At 40.6% G+C, this 21931-nt stretch overlaps 1 protein-coding gene across 1 annotated transcript in view; it reads right to left on the reverse strand.

Moving 5' to 3' along the window:
- The window catches only part of LOC126293423 (unconventional myosin-Ia), a 693376-nt gene that overhangs the window by 229274 nt on the left and 442171 nt on the right, over positions 1-21931 (reverse strand). The window contains exons 6-9 of the mRNA XM_049986646.1: positions 8267-8313; positions 7553-7616; positions 7443-7456; positions 1057-1141 (exon numbers count right to left, since the gene is read on the reverse strand). Coding sequence (XP_049842603.1) covers positions 1057-1141; positions 7443-7456; positions 7553-7616; positions 8267-8313 — 210 coding nt within the window. The remainder of the gene's footprint in view (positions 1-1056; positions 1142-7442; positions 7457-7552; positions 7617-8266; positions 8314-21931) is intronic.

Raw genomic sequence — 21931 nt, forward strand, 5'->3', positions numbered from 1 at the left:
CAATAATATGTATTGCTTACTAAGTATCTGGGGTCATTTGTGACCTCTAAAGAATGCACATGTATGCATAATGACACATGACAAACCTGACTCACCCATCAACACTTCACTTCAATCTTAACTCTCCTTGGAACAGCTACAACTGATAAACCATGCATACTCTTATACAGAGTGTTAAAAAAATATATATATAAAAAAATGTTGAATAATTTGAAAAGTGTCCGGTAGGCCTAGATATGGGCTTTTAAATGCATACCTTAAGAGAAGCACTTGTTCATCTTCAATACTGTGAAACACATCTCTTCTACTGCAAGGTCCTTGATTTCCATATTTTGAGAAGTGATAATACGGTCAAAAACCAGGAAAAAATATCCAGTAAACATGGGCTCAAAAGAGCATACTTAAAGAGCTATGAGAACTTGTTCATCTTTGCTACTGTGAATCTTATATTGAAGATATGTGTTCCAGAGCTCATACTGACTTGACATTTTTTTCTATTACCACTTCTGAAAATATTCAGCACTTTTTTTTTAACACCCAGTATATTTTTGTGTCATCACCAGACACTGAAGGCAATGTCTGGGTAGTGTAGCCTTCCTTCTCTGTCCTTTGCCATCATTACCCTCTGATGTTGCCACAGTTCATTCCACCCGTAACATCTCCTAATGTGGATGTTATGGGCCTACCTCTTGACTTTTTTCCCAGGATTTTTTCTTCTCAGATGTTTTTCATGAAGCTGCCGTGTTGAATTACGTGTCCAACTAATTCAGTTTTCCTTTTCTGTACCATGTTAATAAATGTACTTCTCTCTTTAATTTACTTTTTGTATTCATTCACTAGATTTTTCTTTCAGTCCAGGATGTTGCTTCTAACCTTTTTCTTTTCTTGTTCCTGCTGAGTCCATCCCACATAATGGAAGCTTAAAATGCTACAGAAAGTGTACGAAAATTAAATGGGCTAGCACACAAGAAGCATATGCCACACAACTACAGATTTCTCCACTAAGAATACAAGAGTTGCAAATGAGAAGCATGTAAACAAAACAGAAGTACTTACTGAGCAGGTGAATGTCAGCTCCTGTAAGTAGCTGATAGAAAATATGGAAGTTTCGCTCTCCAGGAGCATGACTCGTGACGCGCGACTGCAAAGAAAGAATGTAATAAAAGGTGCTAGTAAAAGTATTAATAATTAAATTTCTGAAATACTAATATAGTTCAAGATTAAATATGGCTATTGTAGTGTCAGAAACTTATTTCTGACACTTACTACTTGTAACAGGTGTCCAAATGTATGTATTATGTATTATGTTTTAAACTGACAATACTTTAAATTGGAGCCACACGTTACTGACATCATCTCTGTTATTCATCTAATGACTTTTATTTCACATGCTGGTGACAAGAGAACCGGCAACATTATTTTTGAAATTATTCTTCTGATTCAGTGATTTACATACTGAAGAGAAGTGAGCTTGCTAAGAAAAAGTGATTATATGCATCTGAATGTTAAATCAACTGTGAAATAGTAAGTATAAATGTTGTGGAAAGTCCTTGGAGAATGTAAATACGACGGTTGACTTAAAAGTAATGCCTCCACCTTCGTAACTCTTCAACAGTTGGCAGCTTCGGTATGCCGCAGGTACTGGCTTGTTCCGTAGCCTCTTCTCTACAGCTCCAGTTGGCGAGAAGCATTAGCACTGAACAGTTGTGTTGTTATAGCGTGAAGTATGTAACTGTGTGCAGACGGTCAATCAATATGATTTAAGCAAAGTGAAGTCATTGAATTCTTGGCAGCAGAAGGTGTCACCCCAAAGCAGATTCATCAGGGAATGAAAGCAGTTTGTGGTGATTGTGTTGATGTGAGTAATGTGCATCTTCATTCTTGTAACACAAGAAGAGTTCCTGGCACGTTTCAAATCTGTGTTCTTTCATTTCAGGAGTCAGTGTCTGGGGTAACCATCATGCACAGATCTTCTGATAGCCAAGGAAAGCAATAATGTGACCCACACATTCTTGTGCAATTCCAATTGTGCTTGCAATTTCTCTCTGAGTGATACGAGGATCAGCCTGAATCAATCTGTCAACATTTTGCTTGTGAAACTTGGTAGTTGCTGTCACAGGATGTCCAACTCTTTGTTTGTCACGCAGATCAGATGTTACCGTCTCAACATCTTTAAACTTACTCGCCCAACGATGCACAGTATTCACATCAACACAATCACCACAAACTGCTTTCGTTCTTTGATGAATCTCCCTTGGTGTGACACATTCTCTTGTCAAGAATTCAATGACTGCACATTGCTTAAATTACACTGACTGACTGTCTGTGCAGGATTCCATACTTTACACTGTAAAACACAACTGTTCACTGATAATGCTTCCCACCAACTGTGGCTGTAGAGAAGAGGCTACAAAACAAGCCAGTACCTGCCACATACCAATGCTACCAACTGTTGAAGAGTTATGAAGGTGGAGGCATTACTTTTCAGTCAACCTTTGTACTTCAGGACTAAAGGAGACCTCTCACCAAAAAGTAGAAACACTGAGTCATCAATAGGAACACACAAAAGGAAGAAAAATTTCTATCTTTTGGATTTAACACTTTGAAGAGCTACAGTCTAGCTGGCACTATGTAGGGGCATAGGTGCGTGTGTGTGCAAGTTTTGTTCCTTTGTGTGTGCCTATCGAAAACTCAATGCTTCTGCTTTTAGTGAGTGACCTCCTTTAATACTAAGGTGTTTACTGTGTAATACTCAGTAATGATAATTCCAAAACTCAATTGAAATTGCAAACTACTCCTATTTTTGATTCAGAATTTCATCTAAACACTTGTAACATACATTGAGAAACCAAAACATTATGAACACATGCTCAACAGGGAGTTGGCCCACCTCTGCAATGCAATATCGCAGCAATTCTGGGTGGCATGAATTTGACAAGAAATCACTAGGTTTCCAGAGGTATGTGGCACCAGACTGCCTATGCACAGGTCAGCCAGTTCCCATAAATTATGGGCTATCAGTTTGTGGTTGCAGAGCTGGCTCCTGACAGCATGCCAGTTTTGTTCCAATAGGTTCAGATCAAGTGTATTTGGTTGCTAAGATGCCAACATGAGTTCGCTATCGAGCCTCAAACAACTGTAAAACCATTTTTGTCTTATGACAGAAAAATTTGTCCAGCTCCAGTCACTATAAATGTACATCCACTATATTTCTATATCCCCATGGTTGTTATACAAAATGCACATTGTTGGCAGCAGAACCATTTGTAGCCACCAAAAATGCCATTTGTCTAAACTTTCTCAATAGTAGATAAATTCAAACCAAGAGCAACTACAGTTGAAATACTTATACATAGCTTATATAAGTTTCAAACAGTAAAATCCTCATGTTAAAATTGATAAAACTGATGAACGTATAGCTGAATAAAAGCTCTTTAATCCATTATAGCTGTATTTATTGAAGTGCTTGTAGACTGTCCCTGCATACTGTCAGAATCCACAACAATTTCAATGAACAATGTAGGAAAAGACAGATAGCTACTTAGCATCAAGAAGACATGTCCAGTTGCAGACAGGCACAATTGAAAGACACTTACATGAAGCTGTTTTCTCTATACTTTCTCAATAGTAGATAATTTCAAACCATGAGCACCTATAGTTAAATACTTATACACTGTTTATAGAAGTTTCAAGCAGTAAAATCCATGTGTTAAAGTTGGTAAACCTGGTGAACATATAGCTGGATAAAAGATTGTTAATCAGTAAAAGAGAGTCATACACCATTCACACACACACACAAGCAAGCACACCTCATGCTCAAACAATTGCCAACTCCAGCATCTCGGGCTGGAATGCAGCTATCATGTGGGATGCAAGCAGCAATCTGGAGCAGGTGGGGAAACGGAAGAGATAGTAGTGTACAGGTGGGGAGAGAGACAAACACTGTCTAGTAGACTGTGCAGGGAGTAGAATGCCAACAGGTGCAGCATCAGGAGGTTGTGGGACAGGGAGGTGGGGAAAAAAGAGCAAAAAGAAGAAGAGTGGAGAAAGATGGGAGGATACATTGGCAGAGGGCTGCAAAAGCACTTGGTAGGTGATGAGAATGGGGAAGAGATGATATGACAGAGAAAGAGGAAACTGTTGGGTGGAGGAGGAGGGGACAGTATGTTGCTGTAGGTTGAGGCTGGGGTAATTATGGGAGCAGAGAATGTGTTGTAAGCATAACCCCAATCAGCACAGTTCAGAAAAGCTGGTGGTGGAGGGAAGATGCAGATGGCTAGGCTAGTGAAGCAACCATTGAAATTGAGAATGTTATGTTCAGTTGCATGTTGCGTCACAGTGTGGTCTACTTTGCTCTTGGCCAGTTTGCCAGTGGCCGTTCATCCTAGTGGGCAGCTGGTTGCTACTCATACAAATATAAAAAGCTGTGTAAGGACTTCAATAAATGCATATATATTGGATCATTGAGCTTTCATTCAGCTACATGTTCATCAGTTTACCCATTTTAAATCTGGATTTCACTGCTTGAAAGTTCTGTAAACTATGTTTCTCAATCGTGTTTCATGAAAAGAACATCATCAATACCCATTTGAGTTCATGAAGCATTTTGATAGTATTCAAATGTTAATCAAACCTACCACTAACAAATCTATCAACCTTCCTCTGAATTGTTTTGGTGTCTTCCTATAATCCGACCTAGTGGACATCCCAAACACTTGAGCAGTAATCAACTATAGCTCACACAAGTTTTTTTTCTACATGTCGTCTCCTTTATAGATGAAATACACTTTCCTGGAATTCTTCCAATAAACCAAAATCAACCATTTACCTTTCTTACGACAGACCTCAAGTGCTCATTCCACACCATATCACTTTACTACGTTACATGTCCGCCCCCAGTAGCTGAGTGGTCAGCGCAACAGAATGTCAATCCCAAGGGCCCGGGTTTGATTCCCGGCTGGGTCAGAGATTTTCGCCATTAAGGAACTGGGTGTTGTGTTGTCCTAATCATCACCATTTCATCCCCATCAATGCTCAAGTCACCAAAGTGGCGTCAAATTGAAAGACTTGCACCGGGCGAACGGTCTACCCGATGGGAGGCCCTAGTTACACGACTATGATACATCTAAATAGTTGACGGACATGGCAGCATCAAGCAGCACACCTCTAATATTGTATTCCAACATTATGGGATTGGTTTTTCTACTTACATGTAGTACATTACATTTTTCTGTATTTAGAGCAAGTGGCTGTTCATCACACCAAATATGAATTCTAAGTCATCCATATTCTACTACAGTCATTTGGTGATGACACCTCCCTGTACACTACACTGTCATAATCACAGGCATAGACTGCTGACCACACTATCCAACAGATCACTTACATATGCAGTAAAACCCCTTTTTAACGAATCTCAGGGGACCAAAAAATTTGTTCCTTCAAAGAGGGTTTTCCTTAAATAATGGTTTAGGTCAAAATGCACTAAATAAGTGTTCCAGAATCAAAATTGGAGCCTAGGCTATTTAGGCCATATAAATACTCCACAATCACAAACTCACCTTTTGCTGAATACAGAAATACAGTGAACATGAAAATGTTTCTTGGCAAATTTAAAACTACTCGATATATTTATAATACTTTGTTTTTAATTCCAAGATATTTTGGATGTTAGGTCACACCAAAAGTCATAAACTGGTACCTGGATTTAAAAGGAGAAAATTTTATTTAGCTAATGGCACTCAATGAATTAGATATAAATAATAATGAATAAAACTGCTATACTGTATTTCTGAAAAAAAATCTAAAAGAGTAGTGTGCTGCTTCCTTCCAGCACAGTGTACTCCTAGAAGTTGTCATTCCAGCTGGTTAATACTGTTAAGAACTGACTCATCCACAACGAATGATAAGAAATACCTTTTATCCTTGTCACCACCAATTTCAGTTTTCTCACCAATATCAGCAGCAAAATCGTACTCCTTTGCAACGTCTCATAATTTCATACAGGTTTTGCGATTCTCTTCAAAATCCCGAATAACTGTTAGCTTCTGCTGTATCGTCAGTTTTCTTTGTTTGCTGGCCATATTGCACGTACAAAAACACTATTGTACGTAGACTACGCAACTAAAGTGTACACTTAATGCTTTCACCTTATAGCCTCAGAAAACGAAAGTGGTCCCATCACACTTCTCTGGGGCACTCCTGGTGACACCCCTGACTCTGACAAACAATCACTGTCTAAGCCAATCCAGTAGATCCTTTTACTTAAAAGTCTTTGAGCCACTATCTGGAAGCCACCATTCCACCCCCTAGGACTTCAATAACAATCTGCAGTGGGGCACTGTGTCAAATGCTTTCTGTAAACCTGGGAATACGGAATCTGCCTGTTGTCCCTTGTTCACAAAATATCGCACAAGAAAAAGGTTAGTTGGCTTTTGTACGAGCAACACTTTTTAAATCTGTATTGATTTGTGGATACAACATATTCTCTCTCAAATAAATTTGAATCTAGAAAATGTTCAAGAATTCTGCCGCAAACCGACATTAAGCATATCAGTTTGTAATTTTGCAGATCCCTTCTTTTACGCTTCTTGTACACGGGAGTTACCTGTGCTTCTCCCGTGTCACTTGGGGCTTTGCACTGGGCAAGAGATTTATGATAAATGGGGGGGACATTGTTGAAAAGTACCCTCTATAAAGCCTAACCCGGATTCCATCCAGATGTGGTGAGTTATTAGTTTTCAACTCTTTCAGCTGTTTCTCAATGCCAGGAATGCCTATTTTGTCCTCCACGTGGGAGTTGTGAAACTATCAAATAATGGTACAATCCCAATTCACATACCTTTATCATTAACTGGGCCTAATTCAGTTTTAAATCATGGATTGCATCTGTGCACATATGTGTGACCCAAGTGCACTCTGTACGATAAAACAGATCATAATGAACATGAAGAGAATGGTATGATTACTGAACTGTGTAGTGGGAGATATAAAAGAGAGACTGAAGCATAAAATCAATTATAGTTGAGCAAAATAAAATTTTTTGCTGCCAGAGATTATTCCTGATCCACCGAATATTTTTCCACAAGATCCTAGTAGCATATCTGGAGGAAATTCTTACATGCTAACTTTATTCTTTATTTTTCACGTCAAGTTCCGCATTGTTAGATCAAAGAAATGATCTATAGAACATTATAGTAGCTGTCTGTATAAATAATTTTCTTATTGAAGTAAATGATAAATAAACCCTCAACAACAACAAAATCTTAAAGACAGTTCTTGTTTTTCACCTCTATTTATCGAAAAAGCTTAATGTGTGTTGAAGTATTTACAATTTATAATTATCTGGACTACAGTTGTTGAAAACTATAATAAATTTGCTGATTGTGTATCTGACATAGTAATGGCATGCTATGGAAAAAATTAACAAATTTTAAACTCACCTTTTCCAAGAGGTCTGAAAAGGCAAACAAAATAAATTTTAGTGAAATTAGAAAAAAAACAATCATCTGTAATGAACAAGCAAGACTTTGGAAGACATGGATGTACTTACAGTTTGTAATGGTCCCTCCAAGAGGATCACCTTTGTAGTCAAACTCTATGTCAAGATATTTACCCTGAAATGAAAATTTGAGATTAATTAGTAAGATTTTGAGCAATCAAATGTGCACAACATCCCACACCCTTTACCCCCCCCCCCCCACCCCCTCCACACACACACACACAGATGTAAGTATAAAACTGATCACAAAATTCTTTCATAAAAATAACATTAGTTAAATATTTCTTCTTTGAATTATGTAATTAATGAAAAATTATACACAAATACTAACTATTAACTCTCAAAAACTCTTAAAAATAAATGAAATGAATTTCCTCTGAAACAATTATTGGGGCTTCATTGCCTAATTACTTTACATTATATATTTCAAAATTAGGCTAAGTGAAAGTTACTGTCATTCAAGCAGAAAGTGATAGAACTGTGTCATGGATGTCTGAAATTTAATATCAGGGCCTTCTTCACATCTGTGGCTACCTTATTGACTATTCCATTAGTTCCCAGACTTTTCACTTCAGTTCATCTGTTAAACATGAGCTTGGGCAGAAAGTTTCTTATGAACATAAAGTTTAGTTATTACTACACAGGTCTGATGAATTCATATTCCAATATCGACAGTAATTTTAATATTCCACTCAGTAACAAGTAAGCAAAAAGCCTCAATAGTACCAGTTATATTACTGTACTTTGTTGTTAATCAATACTTACGAATCTCGAAGAGTTATCATTCCTATATGTTTTAGCATTCCCAAATGCTGCATTAAAAAGGAAAAAATGTCATAAATTCATTACCATAACAATACCAATAATTACATGTGGACGGTAATGCTTCAGAGCTGAAATGAAAAGTGGACTGCTCTAATGAAAAATTCCAACATGGTAGTTAAAGAATCAGTAATTAATTAATTTCTCTGAACAGGAGATAATTTAAGCATTATACAGAATAACTGCATTGTGAAGAACACAGGTGATATTTTTCTTGGTGTTCATGTGGACAGATATAACTGAAGATTAACACCAGTAAATAAGAAATATTGGTCAATAGAGACTACTTCACAGAATTACAGATAGTTATGTTGAGTTTACATGCTTTCTTCTGTGCCTTTACTCAACTGCATTCTTCCTCATTATGAACACGCTAACTGATTACTATGTACACATATAATAGACTGTTATAAATATGGTTGAACCCTTAACATCTGTAAAACTGATGTTTAAATTTTTTAAATTCCTTATTGTGTTTATTCAGTATAATGACAAGAATGAGAAAATAACAAACTGTGCACTGCCCGAGAACACAGGAACAGAAATAGGAATCCAGGGAATAAATTGAAAGGGAGAAATAGACACAGCTAGGCACAGATATTGAGAAAGAGTTTAACCTATGAGATGAAATTATGAAACATCTTGTCAGTGAGAAGCTGCTTCACAAAATGCCTTCAAAAGAATCATGCAAAGGGAGACGTAAGTGTGTTAGTTACCGAGCTATAATACAACAGTAACATCAATATAGATCGCCAAGAAAAATGCATATGTTAATAGCATATCCACTGCTTTCAAGGGAACAGAGTTTATTATTCCTAAACAAACTAGTACAATAACAAACAAATATATGGGTTGGAAAATATGCAGTTATTGCACTGTTGAGTCTTTACTCTAAGATAAGCACAATGCACAAGGTCTGAGGCATATGAATAAGGTAAAAATGTACTGCTCTGAATGATGCAAAATTCTGTTTATTTGATACTAAAATATTGTAAAAGAGGACAGTACAGACATTAATGCAGGAATAATAATGTCAACATTTGAAATTGGATTAGAATGATATTGGTCTCCGGCCCCACCTCCTTATCCAGCAAACTAGACATCTTGTATCTCTGTTGTGGTGACATAAAATCTGCACTGTAGCACGAGGCCTATGTTACACTGTGAGGTGATGTATAAATGGCGTAAATACAGAACAAAAACTTTAGGAACTGACTGATTTGTAGTGCCATCAAAAGACGGAGTTCATTGTTGGTAATATCAGCTCTGTAGTTAGAGGGTTTCACAAACTATTGATAGCTCACAACAGTCAGTCACCAGGTTCGTGAGTCGTCTTTGGACTGCACATCTGTGAACAAACTGCAGATTGTAGCACTGGACTAGTTTCCAGGTAGTCCGATAAATCGCCCGTGTAAGGCAACATAACTGGCTGGCTACAACATGCATTCTAGCTATTTGGTGTAGTTGTTTTATTATGTTTACAGTTGTTATGACAATATGGTGTAATGACATAGCATTACCATTAATAGTTTTTCAGGGAGCACAATCCATTCAGAAAAACTGAGTCAAAGGAGGCGCTGCCACTTATTTTAAAAATGAATATTAATATAAAAACATTGATACTATTAGATTTTTCTATACCAACAACTGAAATTTGATAGCTCTTGCTACAGAAGCAAAAAGGCATGGGAAATTAATAGTAACAGTTACAATATACTGGACTCCAGCTTGTGATTTTGATTTATTCCTGAGGATGCCTGATACACGATTAAACTTCCTAACTTCTAAACAAAATGTAGATTTAGTGCATACCAATAAAACTGCTAAGTCATTGTGTAACTGTTTGTAGTTAAATTACAAGACCAGTAAAAGAAAAAGAAACTAAGGACGTGCAGACTGGAGTGACAATGCACAGTGTCATGAATGGTGCAAAATATTGTCTATTTGTGTTTAAAATATTGTAAAAATGGCATATTCATGAACATTAATGCAGGAACAATGAGATCGGCATTTGAAATTAGATTCGAGCGAGACTGCTTAGCTCCTCTGGTACAGTTTATAGACTGCTTTCCCCCAGTCTGAGTCTTGTATAATATAACTGAAAATATTCCTTGTGTTATTACCACGAAACGTCATATTTTTTTTTTTTTTTCGTTGCGTACATTAATGACTTCTCTCCGTTACATTGCCAGATGCTAAGTTTGTTTTGTTAGCAGATACTACAAACATTACAATAAATAGCAAGTTAAGTACAGATTTAGAAATGGATGCTAATCAAATTTTCACTGACATTAATAATAAATAATTCACCGTCATTAAACTTTGAAAATAGTCCAGGTCCTGTAAGAGATTTCTTTCCAGCATGTGTAGAACATACGACGACATGCAGATAGAAGAGACTGACAGTGTTAAATTTCTGGGATTACAAATGGATAATAAATTCAGTTGGGAAGGGTATACCACACTACTGCTGAAGCGCCTAAACAAGTCTGTATTCGCAGAGTGAATTATGTCAGATGTAGGCGATGTAAATAATAAAAAAAAAAAACTCTGCTTACTTTCCTTCTATTATGTCACATGGGATGATATTGTGGGGCAACGTGTCATAACTGGCCAAAAGTCTTTTAGAGAGAAAAAACGTGTAATAAGACTCACTTAGGGCGTAAATTAAAGAAAATCATCTAGAAAACTGTTCAAGGAGATGGACATTCTAACCACTGCTTCACAGTGTATTTAATCCTGAACGAAATTTTTTGCAAATAATATGTCTATTTTCAACCATTAGCTCAATACATAGTATCAAGTATAAGAGCACCCACGAGAGTTATCACATTTTCACGTCTATGGAACAAAGCTGAATCTAATCTAATCTATACATTGGATATACAGTCACAATGTTAAAATTTGTAACCAGACCTTCACACTGGTTTCTCCCTCCAACTTCAGTTAATATCCTGCGCTTTCTTTCTGTTACACTAACTCTCTACATGAGCATATGACAAACGGTTGCAATTACTGCCAGCTCTGCTATTGACGACGTTTATACACTGTACTTCACAGTTCCTACATATACGCTTCTAGGAATTGTATAGGGGTTTAGTGGAAAAAGTTTCTTTAATGAACTCGTTTCTAGAAATATGTCCGTTAGATATAAAATAATTCTGAATATCCGATCAATTTCAATCTACCGCTTCACGGTACGCACACTATCTGAGAGAAGGCCAACGACAATTCCTAGTTATTATTCGAATCAGTTCGGTATTTTTGCAGTTGGACACACAGCCAGACACGTGCAGAAATTTTCCGATGCTGATCAATTTTTTGGAGAGCATTACAAAATGCACCCATTTATAGTAGAACCTGATTTAAGAAAATTTAAAAAAGCACTTAAAGTGAATTCATCCACCTGATCAAGTTTATCATAGCAGATTGCACTGCTACGATATGAGTTCCTTGTTAAGTCAATAATTTTACGTTGCTGCTGAAGTGGGGAGTTTTCATAAATGCCTTCTCGTGTTTGAAGTATTTACCAAAGACTTCAAATTTTGTTCCTCACTTTTTTATTATTGAGTTCATCATATCACTGCTAAGCTTCACTTTTGGTAGAGGTGACTCCCTCTGCTGATTCGGTAATTCTTCCATTTAAACAAAAAAAGTGAAAATAGTGAATCCAAGGTTCAAGAAGTGCAAACGAAACGTTGCCAAGGTTGGCAAAGCTTACTCCTGTATACTCGCTCTGTCGATCGCATGCACACCGGTCACTCAATTGTTGACGTGGTTGCGCTCTCCCATTCAATTGTTGCAAGTGTGGGAATTTTGAATAAGGAATAAAAATTTAGCAAATCATTACTATAATCATTCGATACGATATCTATTGTAAAGTACGCAATGACACTACGTTCACATTCGACACATCTGAAAGACGAAAACCGAATTTGGGAAACTGTTTTTCGCTGCCGGGTTTACATGCTAAGGCAACGGATTTGCCAGCCCAGTTAAACTGGCACCTGGAAAACAGCTTTATAGTTTTTAATTTAGTCAGCGCAATCTCCATTCTCTTCAATTAGACGATATGTAAACAGCTTCAGTCTAGTATTTCTACTTATCCATTATTGTACAAAAAGCCACTTCGTCCATATTAGCCAATTTTTTTTTTAAAAACAAGACGAAACATGACAATCCATGCAAGTTTCAAATCCGGTTGCGTTTACATGGGTGCAAAAATCAATTGCGGAATTGGAAAACCGTTAACTAGAAGCGGGTTTCCAGAATCGGTTTTCAAGTGTTTGCGTGACCTCACAAAGAGGTATTGGAAAATCGCTTTACGAAATCTGGTTTTGGGAGAATCATGTAAACGGGGTGAATTAACTGCGAAGAAAACGGATATGTATTCCTACAGGTTTACAATTGTTGAGGAACTGAATATCAATGACAAAGACAAGCGTATTACTTTTTGCCGGTGGTTTCAGCAATTTATTGCTCAGAATCCAGGAATATCGCAGTACACTTGGTTCAGGCGTGGTTTCACCTCTGAGCATGTGCACTCTTACAATACGCGTTTGTGGTGTAATGTAAATCCACATGCGCTGGTCGAGCAACCCCTGCGTTCACAAAAGAATGGCGTGTTCTGTGCAATATCACAGTGTCGGATCATCGGACCAATTTTTTTCGAGTCTACTGTGACAAATGCAGTTTACATCGAAATGTTCCGGGAATTTGTGAACCAGCTGGACAACGAAAAACTTACCCTCGACTGCTATCACCAGGATGGCGCCACATGCCACACGTCTTGAATAACCGTGGCTGAGGTCGAATCTTTTTTTCTCTGACAGAGTGATTTCTAAAGGACTGTGGGCCCCCGGGGCACCCGATTTAACACCAACCGACTTTTTCCTTTGGGGTGGCCTAAAAGACAAGGTCTGCAGCAACAAATCACACAACTTGGAAATCCAGGCAGTGACACCAGAGGTTCCGGCAGCAACATTCGAGAATTGCGGTGTCATGTTCAATTGTATTTACAATTCGAGGGCAGTCACTTCCAGCACCTTTTGTGATTAATCTTTATTTCCCCATGAACAAGGTATGACATTGTCGTTACACTCCATTTCCTGATTTTTATGCAAAGCCTTTAACTGTAATTTACGCAAAAGTTTATTTGTAGGGCCTCTTTTGAGGAGGATACCCTCCACAAGCATTAGTTTGTTTACCAGAAAATGTCAGACGATGAAGCGCTAGATTTGGCAGTCTCTACATACAAGGTGTACAACTTTGCTTCAGCCGTTTGCCGATAGATGCCGACAACGGTAAGTAGCGGCCGAAAGAAACAGTTCACAGACGTCACACAGTTAGCTTGGACCTCTGTCAACATAACCTCATTCAAACATTAGTCGATTTGTGTCTGCATCATAAAGTTGTTCCTGATTGAAAATGTCAGTTTACAAGCCCAATTCTCGTCATTTGCGGGAGGTGTTACTGTTTTGTTTCAATATGAAGAAAACAGCGGCTGAGTCTCATCCAATACTCGCAAGTACGTGTCGTATGGCGAAGACGCTATTAGTGAAAGAACGTGTCGTGTGTGGTTTCAACGCTTCAAGAACCGTGATTTTAGCGTCGTAGACCGGCATAGTGGTGGAAGGGAAAATGTTTTCGAAAATTGGAGACATTGCTCAGTGAAGACTCGCGTCAAACTCAAGAAGAATTATCACGATTAGTGGGAGTTACACAGGAAGCCATTTCAAAACGTCTCATGGCTATGGGCATGATTCACAAAGAAGGAACTTGTGTCCCGTGTGAGCTGAAACCAAGAGACGTTAAACGGCGTTTGTGTGTTTGTGAACAGTTGCTTGCCGGCCGCTGGTGGCCGAGCGGTTCTAGGCGCTTCAGTCTGGAACAGCGTGACCGCTACGGTCGAAGGTTCGAACCCTGCCTCGGGCATGGATGTGTGTGATGTCCTTAGGTTAGTCTAAGTAGTTCTAAGTTCTAATGGACTGATGACCTCATATGTTAAGTGCCATAGTGCTCAGAGCCATTTGAACCATTAGAACAGTTGCTTCAAGAGGCAAAAACGGAAAGGATTTATGCATTGTGACGGGGGACGAAAAATGGGTTCATTACGATAACCCTAAACGCAAAAAATCATGAGGATATCCTGGCCATGCTTCCACATCGACAACCAAACCGAATATTCACGGCTCCAAGATCATGCTCTGCATTTGGTGGGACCAGCTCGGCGTCATGTACAATGCAGCGAGAGGCACGATAAAGTGATTTTGCAGCACGACAACGCTCGACCCACGATGCAAAAGAGGTCAAAACGTACTTGGAAACGTTAAAATGGAAAGTCCTACCCCAACCGCCGTATTATCCAGACATTGCTCCCTCTGACTATCACCTGTTTAGATCAATGGCGCATGGCCTGGCTGACCAACACTTCCGATCTCATGAAGAAGTCACAAATTTGATCGATTTGTGGATCGCTACAAAAGATGAACAATTTTTTCGACGTGGGATTCGAACATTGCCCGAAAGATGGGAGAAGCTAGTGGCCAGCGATGGAAAATACTTTGAATGATTTGTGTTTAACCAATTTGTTTCATTAAAGCCTCAAATATTGGGTAAAAAAAGGCGGAAGCAAAGTTGTGCACCTTGTATCCAAAAGAGAAAATGTGATAAGTATAGTAAAGATTGGTTAGAGAAATGAAAATATTATTTCCATATTAACAATTCGCGGTAGACACAGTAATGTAAATGAGTAACAGTAGCGTTGATTTTCTTCTTTCTCTTTGTCTCCATGTAATATTGCGTTCTTTGAGTTGACCGGCATTACAATGCAACCATTATCAGAATGTAGTTTAATGCTAGCAAATAAAATTAAACCCAATCATATCACTAACAAATGCTTGCACAAGCCTCCCTATTCTAGGTACACACGCTCAGGCATAAGTACGTTTGAATGCTTGCACAAACATGCAAGCTCGAAATTCGATCAAACATCACGCTGCTTGAACAGTGCTAATGTTTGCTCAAGGGTGCTTGTCAACAACATAGTTGCATGTGTGGCCGCCACTAAGGTGTTGAAAAGAATGTCGTACGGTGGTGGAGCAGCTTCTCATGAGGCACACATTTCTGTAATCATTGCTGATGTCTGGAAACGAATGATCTAGAATGATGAATCACGCCGTACCCTGTGGCAGTCTTATGGAAGGGGTTGGATCTGTCAGGTGCCTAGAGAAGGTTATCTCTTATCATGTATAGCGCCACAGTGAAGTACACAGGAGGTGGTTTTACCCTAAGGAGGTGTTTTTGGTGGTTATGATTCAATTACCTCGTTCCCTTATAGAATATAAGAAAACGCTAAATGCGGAGGGATATGAGCATATTTTACACCGTTATGTTCCGAGTCTAGCACAGGAGGACTTCCGATATTATGTCTGTTTGTATCAGCATGACAATGCACCTTGTCATGAAGGCAATGGTTTGTGGACAATAGCATTCCTGAAATGGACTGGTCTGCTCAGAATCACGACCTGAACCCAATGTACACCTTTTGGATGAGATAGAACGTTGACTTCGTTCCAGCTAGTGAAAGGAGAAACCGACCGGGCCGATAAGTTGGCCGCTGTGGCAGCGGCTTCAGTCCGGAACCGCGCTGCTGCTACGGTCGCAGGTTCGAATCCTGCCTTGGGCATGGATGTGTGTGATGTCCTTAGGTTAGTTAGGTTTAAGTAGTTCCAAGTCTAGGGGACTGATGACCTCGTATATTAAGTACAATAGTGCTTAGAGCCTTTTTGAAAAACGATAACAGCATTTTAGTTCTGAATAACCGGTATTTTCCGGTATCGATATGGTCTCAGTTATAATCCTTAACTCCCGAGGTGTGGTCTCTCAGACCGCGCCAGAATTTTCCAAGTCGCTCTCGTAGATCAATCATAGCGGAACGTTTTTATACACTACCTATCCTCTTTAATCACCAACCCAACAAATTATTATTTTCAGTTGCGTTATCGCCATATTTCATTACTTTTGGCATGTGATGGTGTTTCCTAGACCGCGCCTCATAAACTACGCACCTGCTTTCGTCTACATCTACATCTACAAACATACTCCGCATGCCACCTGACGGTGTGTGACGCAGGGTACTTTGAGTACCTCTATCGGTTCTCCCTTCTATTCCAGTCTCGTATTGTTCGCGGAAAGAAAGATTGTCGGTATGCCTCTGTATGGGTTCTAATCTCTCCGATTTTATCCTCATGGTCTCTTCGCGAGATATACGTAGGAGGGAGCAATACACTGCTTGGCTCCTCGGTGAAGGTATGTTCTCGAAATTTCAACAAAAGCCCGGACCGAGCTACTGAGCGTCTCTCTTGCAGAGTCTACCACTGGAGTTTATCTATCATATGCGTAACGCTTTGGCGATTACTAAATGATTCTGTAACGAAGCGCGCTGCTCTCCGTTGGATCTTCTCTATCTCTTCTATCAACCCTATCTCGTACGGAGCCCACTCTGGTGAGCAATATTCAAGCAGTGGGCGAACAAGTGTGCTGTAACCCACTTCGCCGGCCAGAGTGGCCGAGCGGTTCTAGGCGCTACAGTCTGGTAAAGCGCGAATGCTACGGTCGCAGGTTCGAATCCTGCATCGGGCATTGATGTATGTGATGTTCTAAGGTTAGATAGGTTTAGGTAGTTCTAAGTTCTACGGGACTGATGACCTCAGCAGTTAAGTCCCATAGTGCTCAGAGCCATATGAACCATTTTTATAACCCACTTCCTTTGTTTTAGGATTGCATTTCCTGAGGATTCTTCCAATGAATCTCAGTCTGGCATTATTGAAATGTACCTCCTCATTCGTCATCTCGGAGCTCCTGCAGCGTCTGGTTCAATTATGTCGCCCATGCGGACAGAGTCCACAAACTCTTAGTGCTGTACGGTGCACGAGACAAATCACTGGACGTACTGCTCCGTGGACTTCCTCCTAAACGTTTGGCGGCGGACCTGGATAGTTTCTAGGCCCTGCTAAGCCTACGCTATAAAGCCAAATAAGGGATACCAGCTTCTCTTAGACCCGCGATACAAGGTTAAATTAGTCACTTCCGATACACCACTACTCCTGATCCTACAGCAAACTGACCACTCTTAAAAGATTCCAAGTCTGCCCCGCTGGATTGGAAAATAAACACTACGATCAGTCTCTGCACCGACACCAACCGGTTTCAACCATCTCTCCTGTAAGCGACGCAGGGACACAGTCTAAAGTCAAAGAGGTTAAGGGTATACAAGAGAATTCTTCATAAAAGAGAACTCCACACTTCAAATTGCTATTGAAGCGAAACACAGATTATTCTCTTCTAATATCCACTGCCAAGACCGTTTCGTCCGTCAGACAACGATTCGAGCTAGCACTTTGCTCCTCGCTCTGTTAGGTCGCATCTTCGTTAGCAGTCCGTCTACGCTAAGCCTCTCTTTTATGGCAATAAGCCATGATTTTAAATAATTTCGTTAATATTTTTATATAATCGTGAATTATTTATGAACAACCATTTCAAAAGAGTAAGTCGCGTAATAAGAACTTCTAGGCGTAAGAAGTTACAGGTATGTCAACTTTTGTGTTCTACACACATCAAAAAACGTTTTGCATCACCTCGGTTCCGAGAGTTACGGAACCTGTACAGAAAATTGGAATAGAGAGCAACATAAACATCATTTCTGCTCTTTTTATTGCTCATGAAACCCACACATTGCATGTTGTACCATCATACAAAAATGGTCCAAATGGCTCTGAGCACTATGGGACTTAACATCTGTGGTCATCAGTCCCCTAGAACTTAGAACTACTTAAACCTAACTAACCTGAGGACATCACACACATCCATGCCCGAAGCAGGATTCGAACCTGCGACTGCAGCGGTCGCGTGGATCCGGACTGAGCACCCAGAACCGCTCGGCCATCGCGGCCGGCACTATCATACAGTGAGACTTTCAGAGGTGGTGGTCCAGATTGCTGTGCACACCGGTACCTCTAATACCTGGTAGCACATCCTCTTGCATTGATGCTTGCCTGTCTTATGTGGCATACTATCCACAACTCCATGAAGGCACTGTTGATCCAGATTGTCCCACTCCTCAACGGCGATTCGGCGGAGATCCATCAGAGTGGTTGGTGTGTCACATCGTCCATAAACAGCCCTTTCAATCTATCCTAGGCATGTTCGATATGGTTCATGTCTGGAAAACATACTGGCCACTCTAGTCGAGCGATGTCGTTATCCTGAAGGAAGTCATTCACAAGCCGGCCGCGGTGGCCGAACGGCTCTAGGCGCTTCAGTCCGGAACCACGCGACTGCTACGGTCGCAGGATCGAATCCTGCCTCGGGCATGGATGTGTGTGATGTCCTTAGGTTAGTTAGGTTTAAGTAGTTCTAGGGGACTGATGACTTAAGATGTTAAGTCCCATAGTGCTCAGAGCCATTTGAACCGTTTGATGTCATTCACAAGATGTGCAGGTTGAGGACTCGAATTGTCGTCCATGAAGACCAATGCCTAGCCAATATGTTGCCGATGTGGTTGCACTGTCGGTCGGAGGATGACATTCACGTTCGTACAGCCGTTACGGCGCCTTCCATGACCACCAGCGGCGTACGTCGGCCACCCCAAAACAGTAGGGAACCTCCACCTCGCTGCACTCGCTGCAGAGTGTGTCTAAGGCGTTCAGCCTGACCAGGTTACCTCCAAACACGTGTCCGACGATTGTCTGGTTGAAGGCCAATTCGATACGCGTCAGTGAAGAGAACGTGATGCCAGTCCTGAATGGTCCATTTGGTATGTTGCTGCCCATCTGTACCGCTCTGCATGGTGTCGTGGTTGCAAAGATGGATCTCACCATGGACGTCGGGAGTGAAGTTGTGCATGATGCAGCCTATTGCGTACAGTTTTGAGTCGTAACACGACGTCCTGCGGCTGCACGAAAAGCATTATTCAACATGGTGGCGTTGCTGTTAGGGTTCCCCCGAGCCATAATCCGTATGTAGCGGTCATCCACTGCAGTAGTAACCCTTGGGCGGCCTGAGCAAGGCATGTCATTGACAGTTCCTGTCTCTCTGTCTCCATGTCCGAACAATTTTGCTTTGGTTCACTCCGAGATGTCTGAATACTTCTCTTGTTGAGAGTACTTTCTGGTACAAAATAACAATGGTGACGTGATCGAACCGTGGTATTGACAGTCTGGGCATGGTTGAACTACAGGCAACACGAGCCGTGTACCTCCTTCCTGGTGGAATGACTAGCATTGATGGGCTGTCGGACCCCCCTCCGTGTAATAGGTGCTGCTCATGCATGGTTGTTTACATCTTGAGGCGGGATTAGGAATATCTCTGAACAGCCAAAGGGACTGTGTCTGTGATACAGTATCCGAAGTCAACGTCTATCTTCAGGAGTTCTGGGAACTGGGGTGACGCAAATTTTTTTTTTTGATGTGTGTATAATTCTATAAACAATTGAGACGATAGTGTCTCAGCCGGCCGCTGTGGCCGAGAGATTCTTTACACTTCAGTTCGGAACCGCGGTGCTGCTACGGTCGCAGGTTCGAATCCTGCCTCGGGCATGGATGTGTGTGATGTCCTTAGGTTAGTTAGGTTTAAGTTGTTCTAAGTCTAGGGGACTGATGACCTCAGATGTAAAATGTTAAGTCCCATAATCCTTAGAGACATTAGAAACATTTGATAGTGTCTCGTTCTCATTTCATCATTCTATCTCAACTCATATTGTCTCCAGTTCTCTGTATTGTGTTAGCTTGCGTAAGCGCTTATTGTGAAAATATATAATGTGAAGGTGCTGATAACTTTAATTTTGCCGGCAGTGGTGGTCTCGCGGTTCTAGGCGCGCAGTCCAGAACCGTGCGACTGCTACGGTCGCAGGTTCGAATCCTGCCTCGGGCATGGATGTGTGCGATGTCCTTAGGTTAGTTAGGTTTAAGTAGTTCTAAGTTCTAGGGGACTAATGACCACAGCAGTTGAGTCCCATAGTGCTCAGAGCCATTTTTTTGAACTTTAATTTTAGAGCTACCTTCCGCTTTTTCTGAAAGTAATTATCTTTGTGAGAGGTAAAAGTTTTATTATTAAAAAGAACTGTTAATTAATTTTTATGTGAATTCAGGGAAGTGAGACAGAGAGTTATAGTGGACAGGAGAACTTTAATTATTTTTAATCGCTACATTACGCAGCACAGCGCAGCGATCGCCATTTTTTCACCAATCGAACGAAAGTTTTTAACATTGGCACAGGATCTTTCACTGCCAGCGTTAATGAACATCGACTTTGTAATAATTCACAAAAAATAACTTCTGGCGTGAATTTATCTTACTTGTGAGAGTGTAAAATTAACTTGGACAGGGCTTGCTCAAATATCATCGTCTTTCTTCTTTGATTAATACATCAAAGTTAAAGAGGGCCGATACTACGAAATATTCAGTTCTCCTACGAACCCTGTTTTAGGACAAATTTTAAAGATAGTAAATTGTGTCCTCTTCTCGCAAGGAAAATTTACCGCGCCGTGAGTTCAGGTCGAAATCAATATTAAAGACGACTGACCACTACCAACTAGTCAAGGAATATCAAGATTACGAGAGTTGCAACAGCCCTCGCTAACATCAAACCCCCGCCTCGAAAACCAGCAATAGATTTAAGATTTTCCCAGGCACACGAAAGGGAACGCACTGCTGAGCACCTCTGAACTTTCTACATCCAGAGAAACAACCAGCCGGACTAAGAGAAGCCTTTATCTCCAGACTTGAGAACAGACGCAGTTCAACCACGGTCACTGCCTCTGTTACCCGGAGTGGGCGGTATTTACCGTGGGGATGGCGGATATCAGTGAAACTACCGGTTTACGTATAATTGCGAAGGCTTCCGCGGCCAGAGTCAGTCGACATAAAAGTTTTCTGGGTATGGTACCGCGTCATAATGTAAAAAAAAAAAGAAAAAAGCTACTGTTGCTGGAGAAAAACCAACGTTTCGGCCACGGTTGCAGCGGAATTCTTCATAAGACTCAGAAGAAGACCGCTGCAACCGTTCAAGTTGATGGACACTCTGTAATGGTGTGGGGCGTGTGCAGCTGGACTGATATGGGACCCCTGTTACGTCTAGCTACACCTCTGATAGGTGACGCGTACGTAAGCATCCTGTCTAACCACCTGTATCGATTCCGGCGGACTTGAGCAATTCCAGCAGGACAATGCGACACCCCACACGTCCGGAACTGTTACAGAGTGACTACCGGAACACACTTCTGGGTTTAAACACTTCCGCTGGCCGCCAGACTCCCCAGATATGAACATTATTGAGCATATTTGGGCTTCCTTGCTGTTGAGAAAATCCCTCGTACTCTTACGGATTTATGGACAGCGCTGCAGAGTTCATGGTGTCCATTTCATCCAGCACTACTCCAGACAGTAATCGAGTCCATGCCACCTGGCGTTGCGGCATAATTGCGTGCTCGCGGAGGCGCTACATATTAGGCAGGTGTACCAGTTTCTTTGGCTCTTGAGTGTACTACTCAAATTTCTTCCTCTTGCCTGAGTGGCTGAGTGTGGTTAATGTTATTTTCTACAGTTGGAC

This window comes from Schistocerca gregaria, chromosome 10, assembly GCF_023897955.1.
Source record: "Schistocerca gregaria isolate iqSchGreg1 chromosome 10, iqSchGreg1.2, whole genome shotgun sequence".
NCBI classification, from domain to species: Eukaryota; Metazoa; Arthropoda; class Insecta; order Orthoptera; family Acrididae; genus Schistocerca; species Schistocerca gregaria.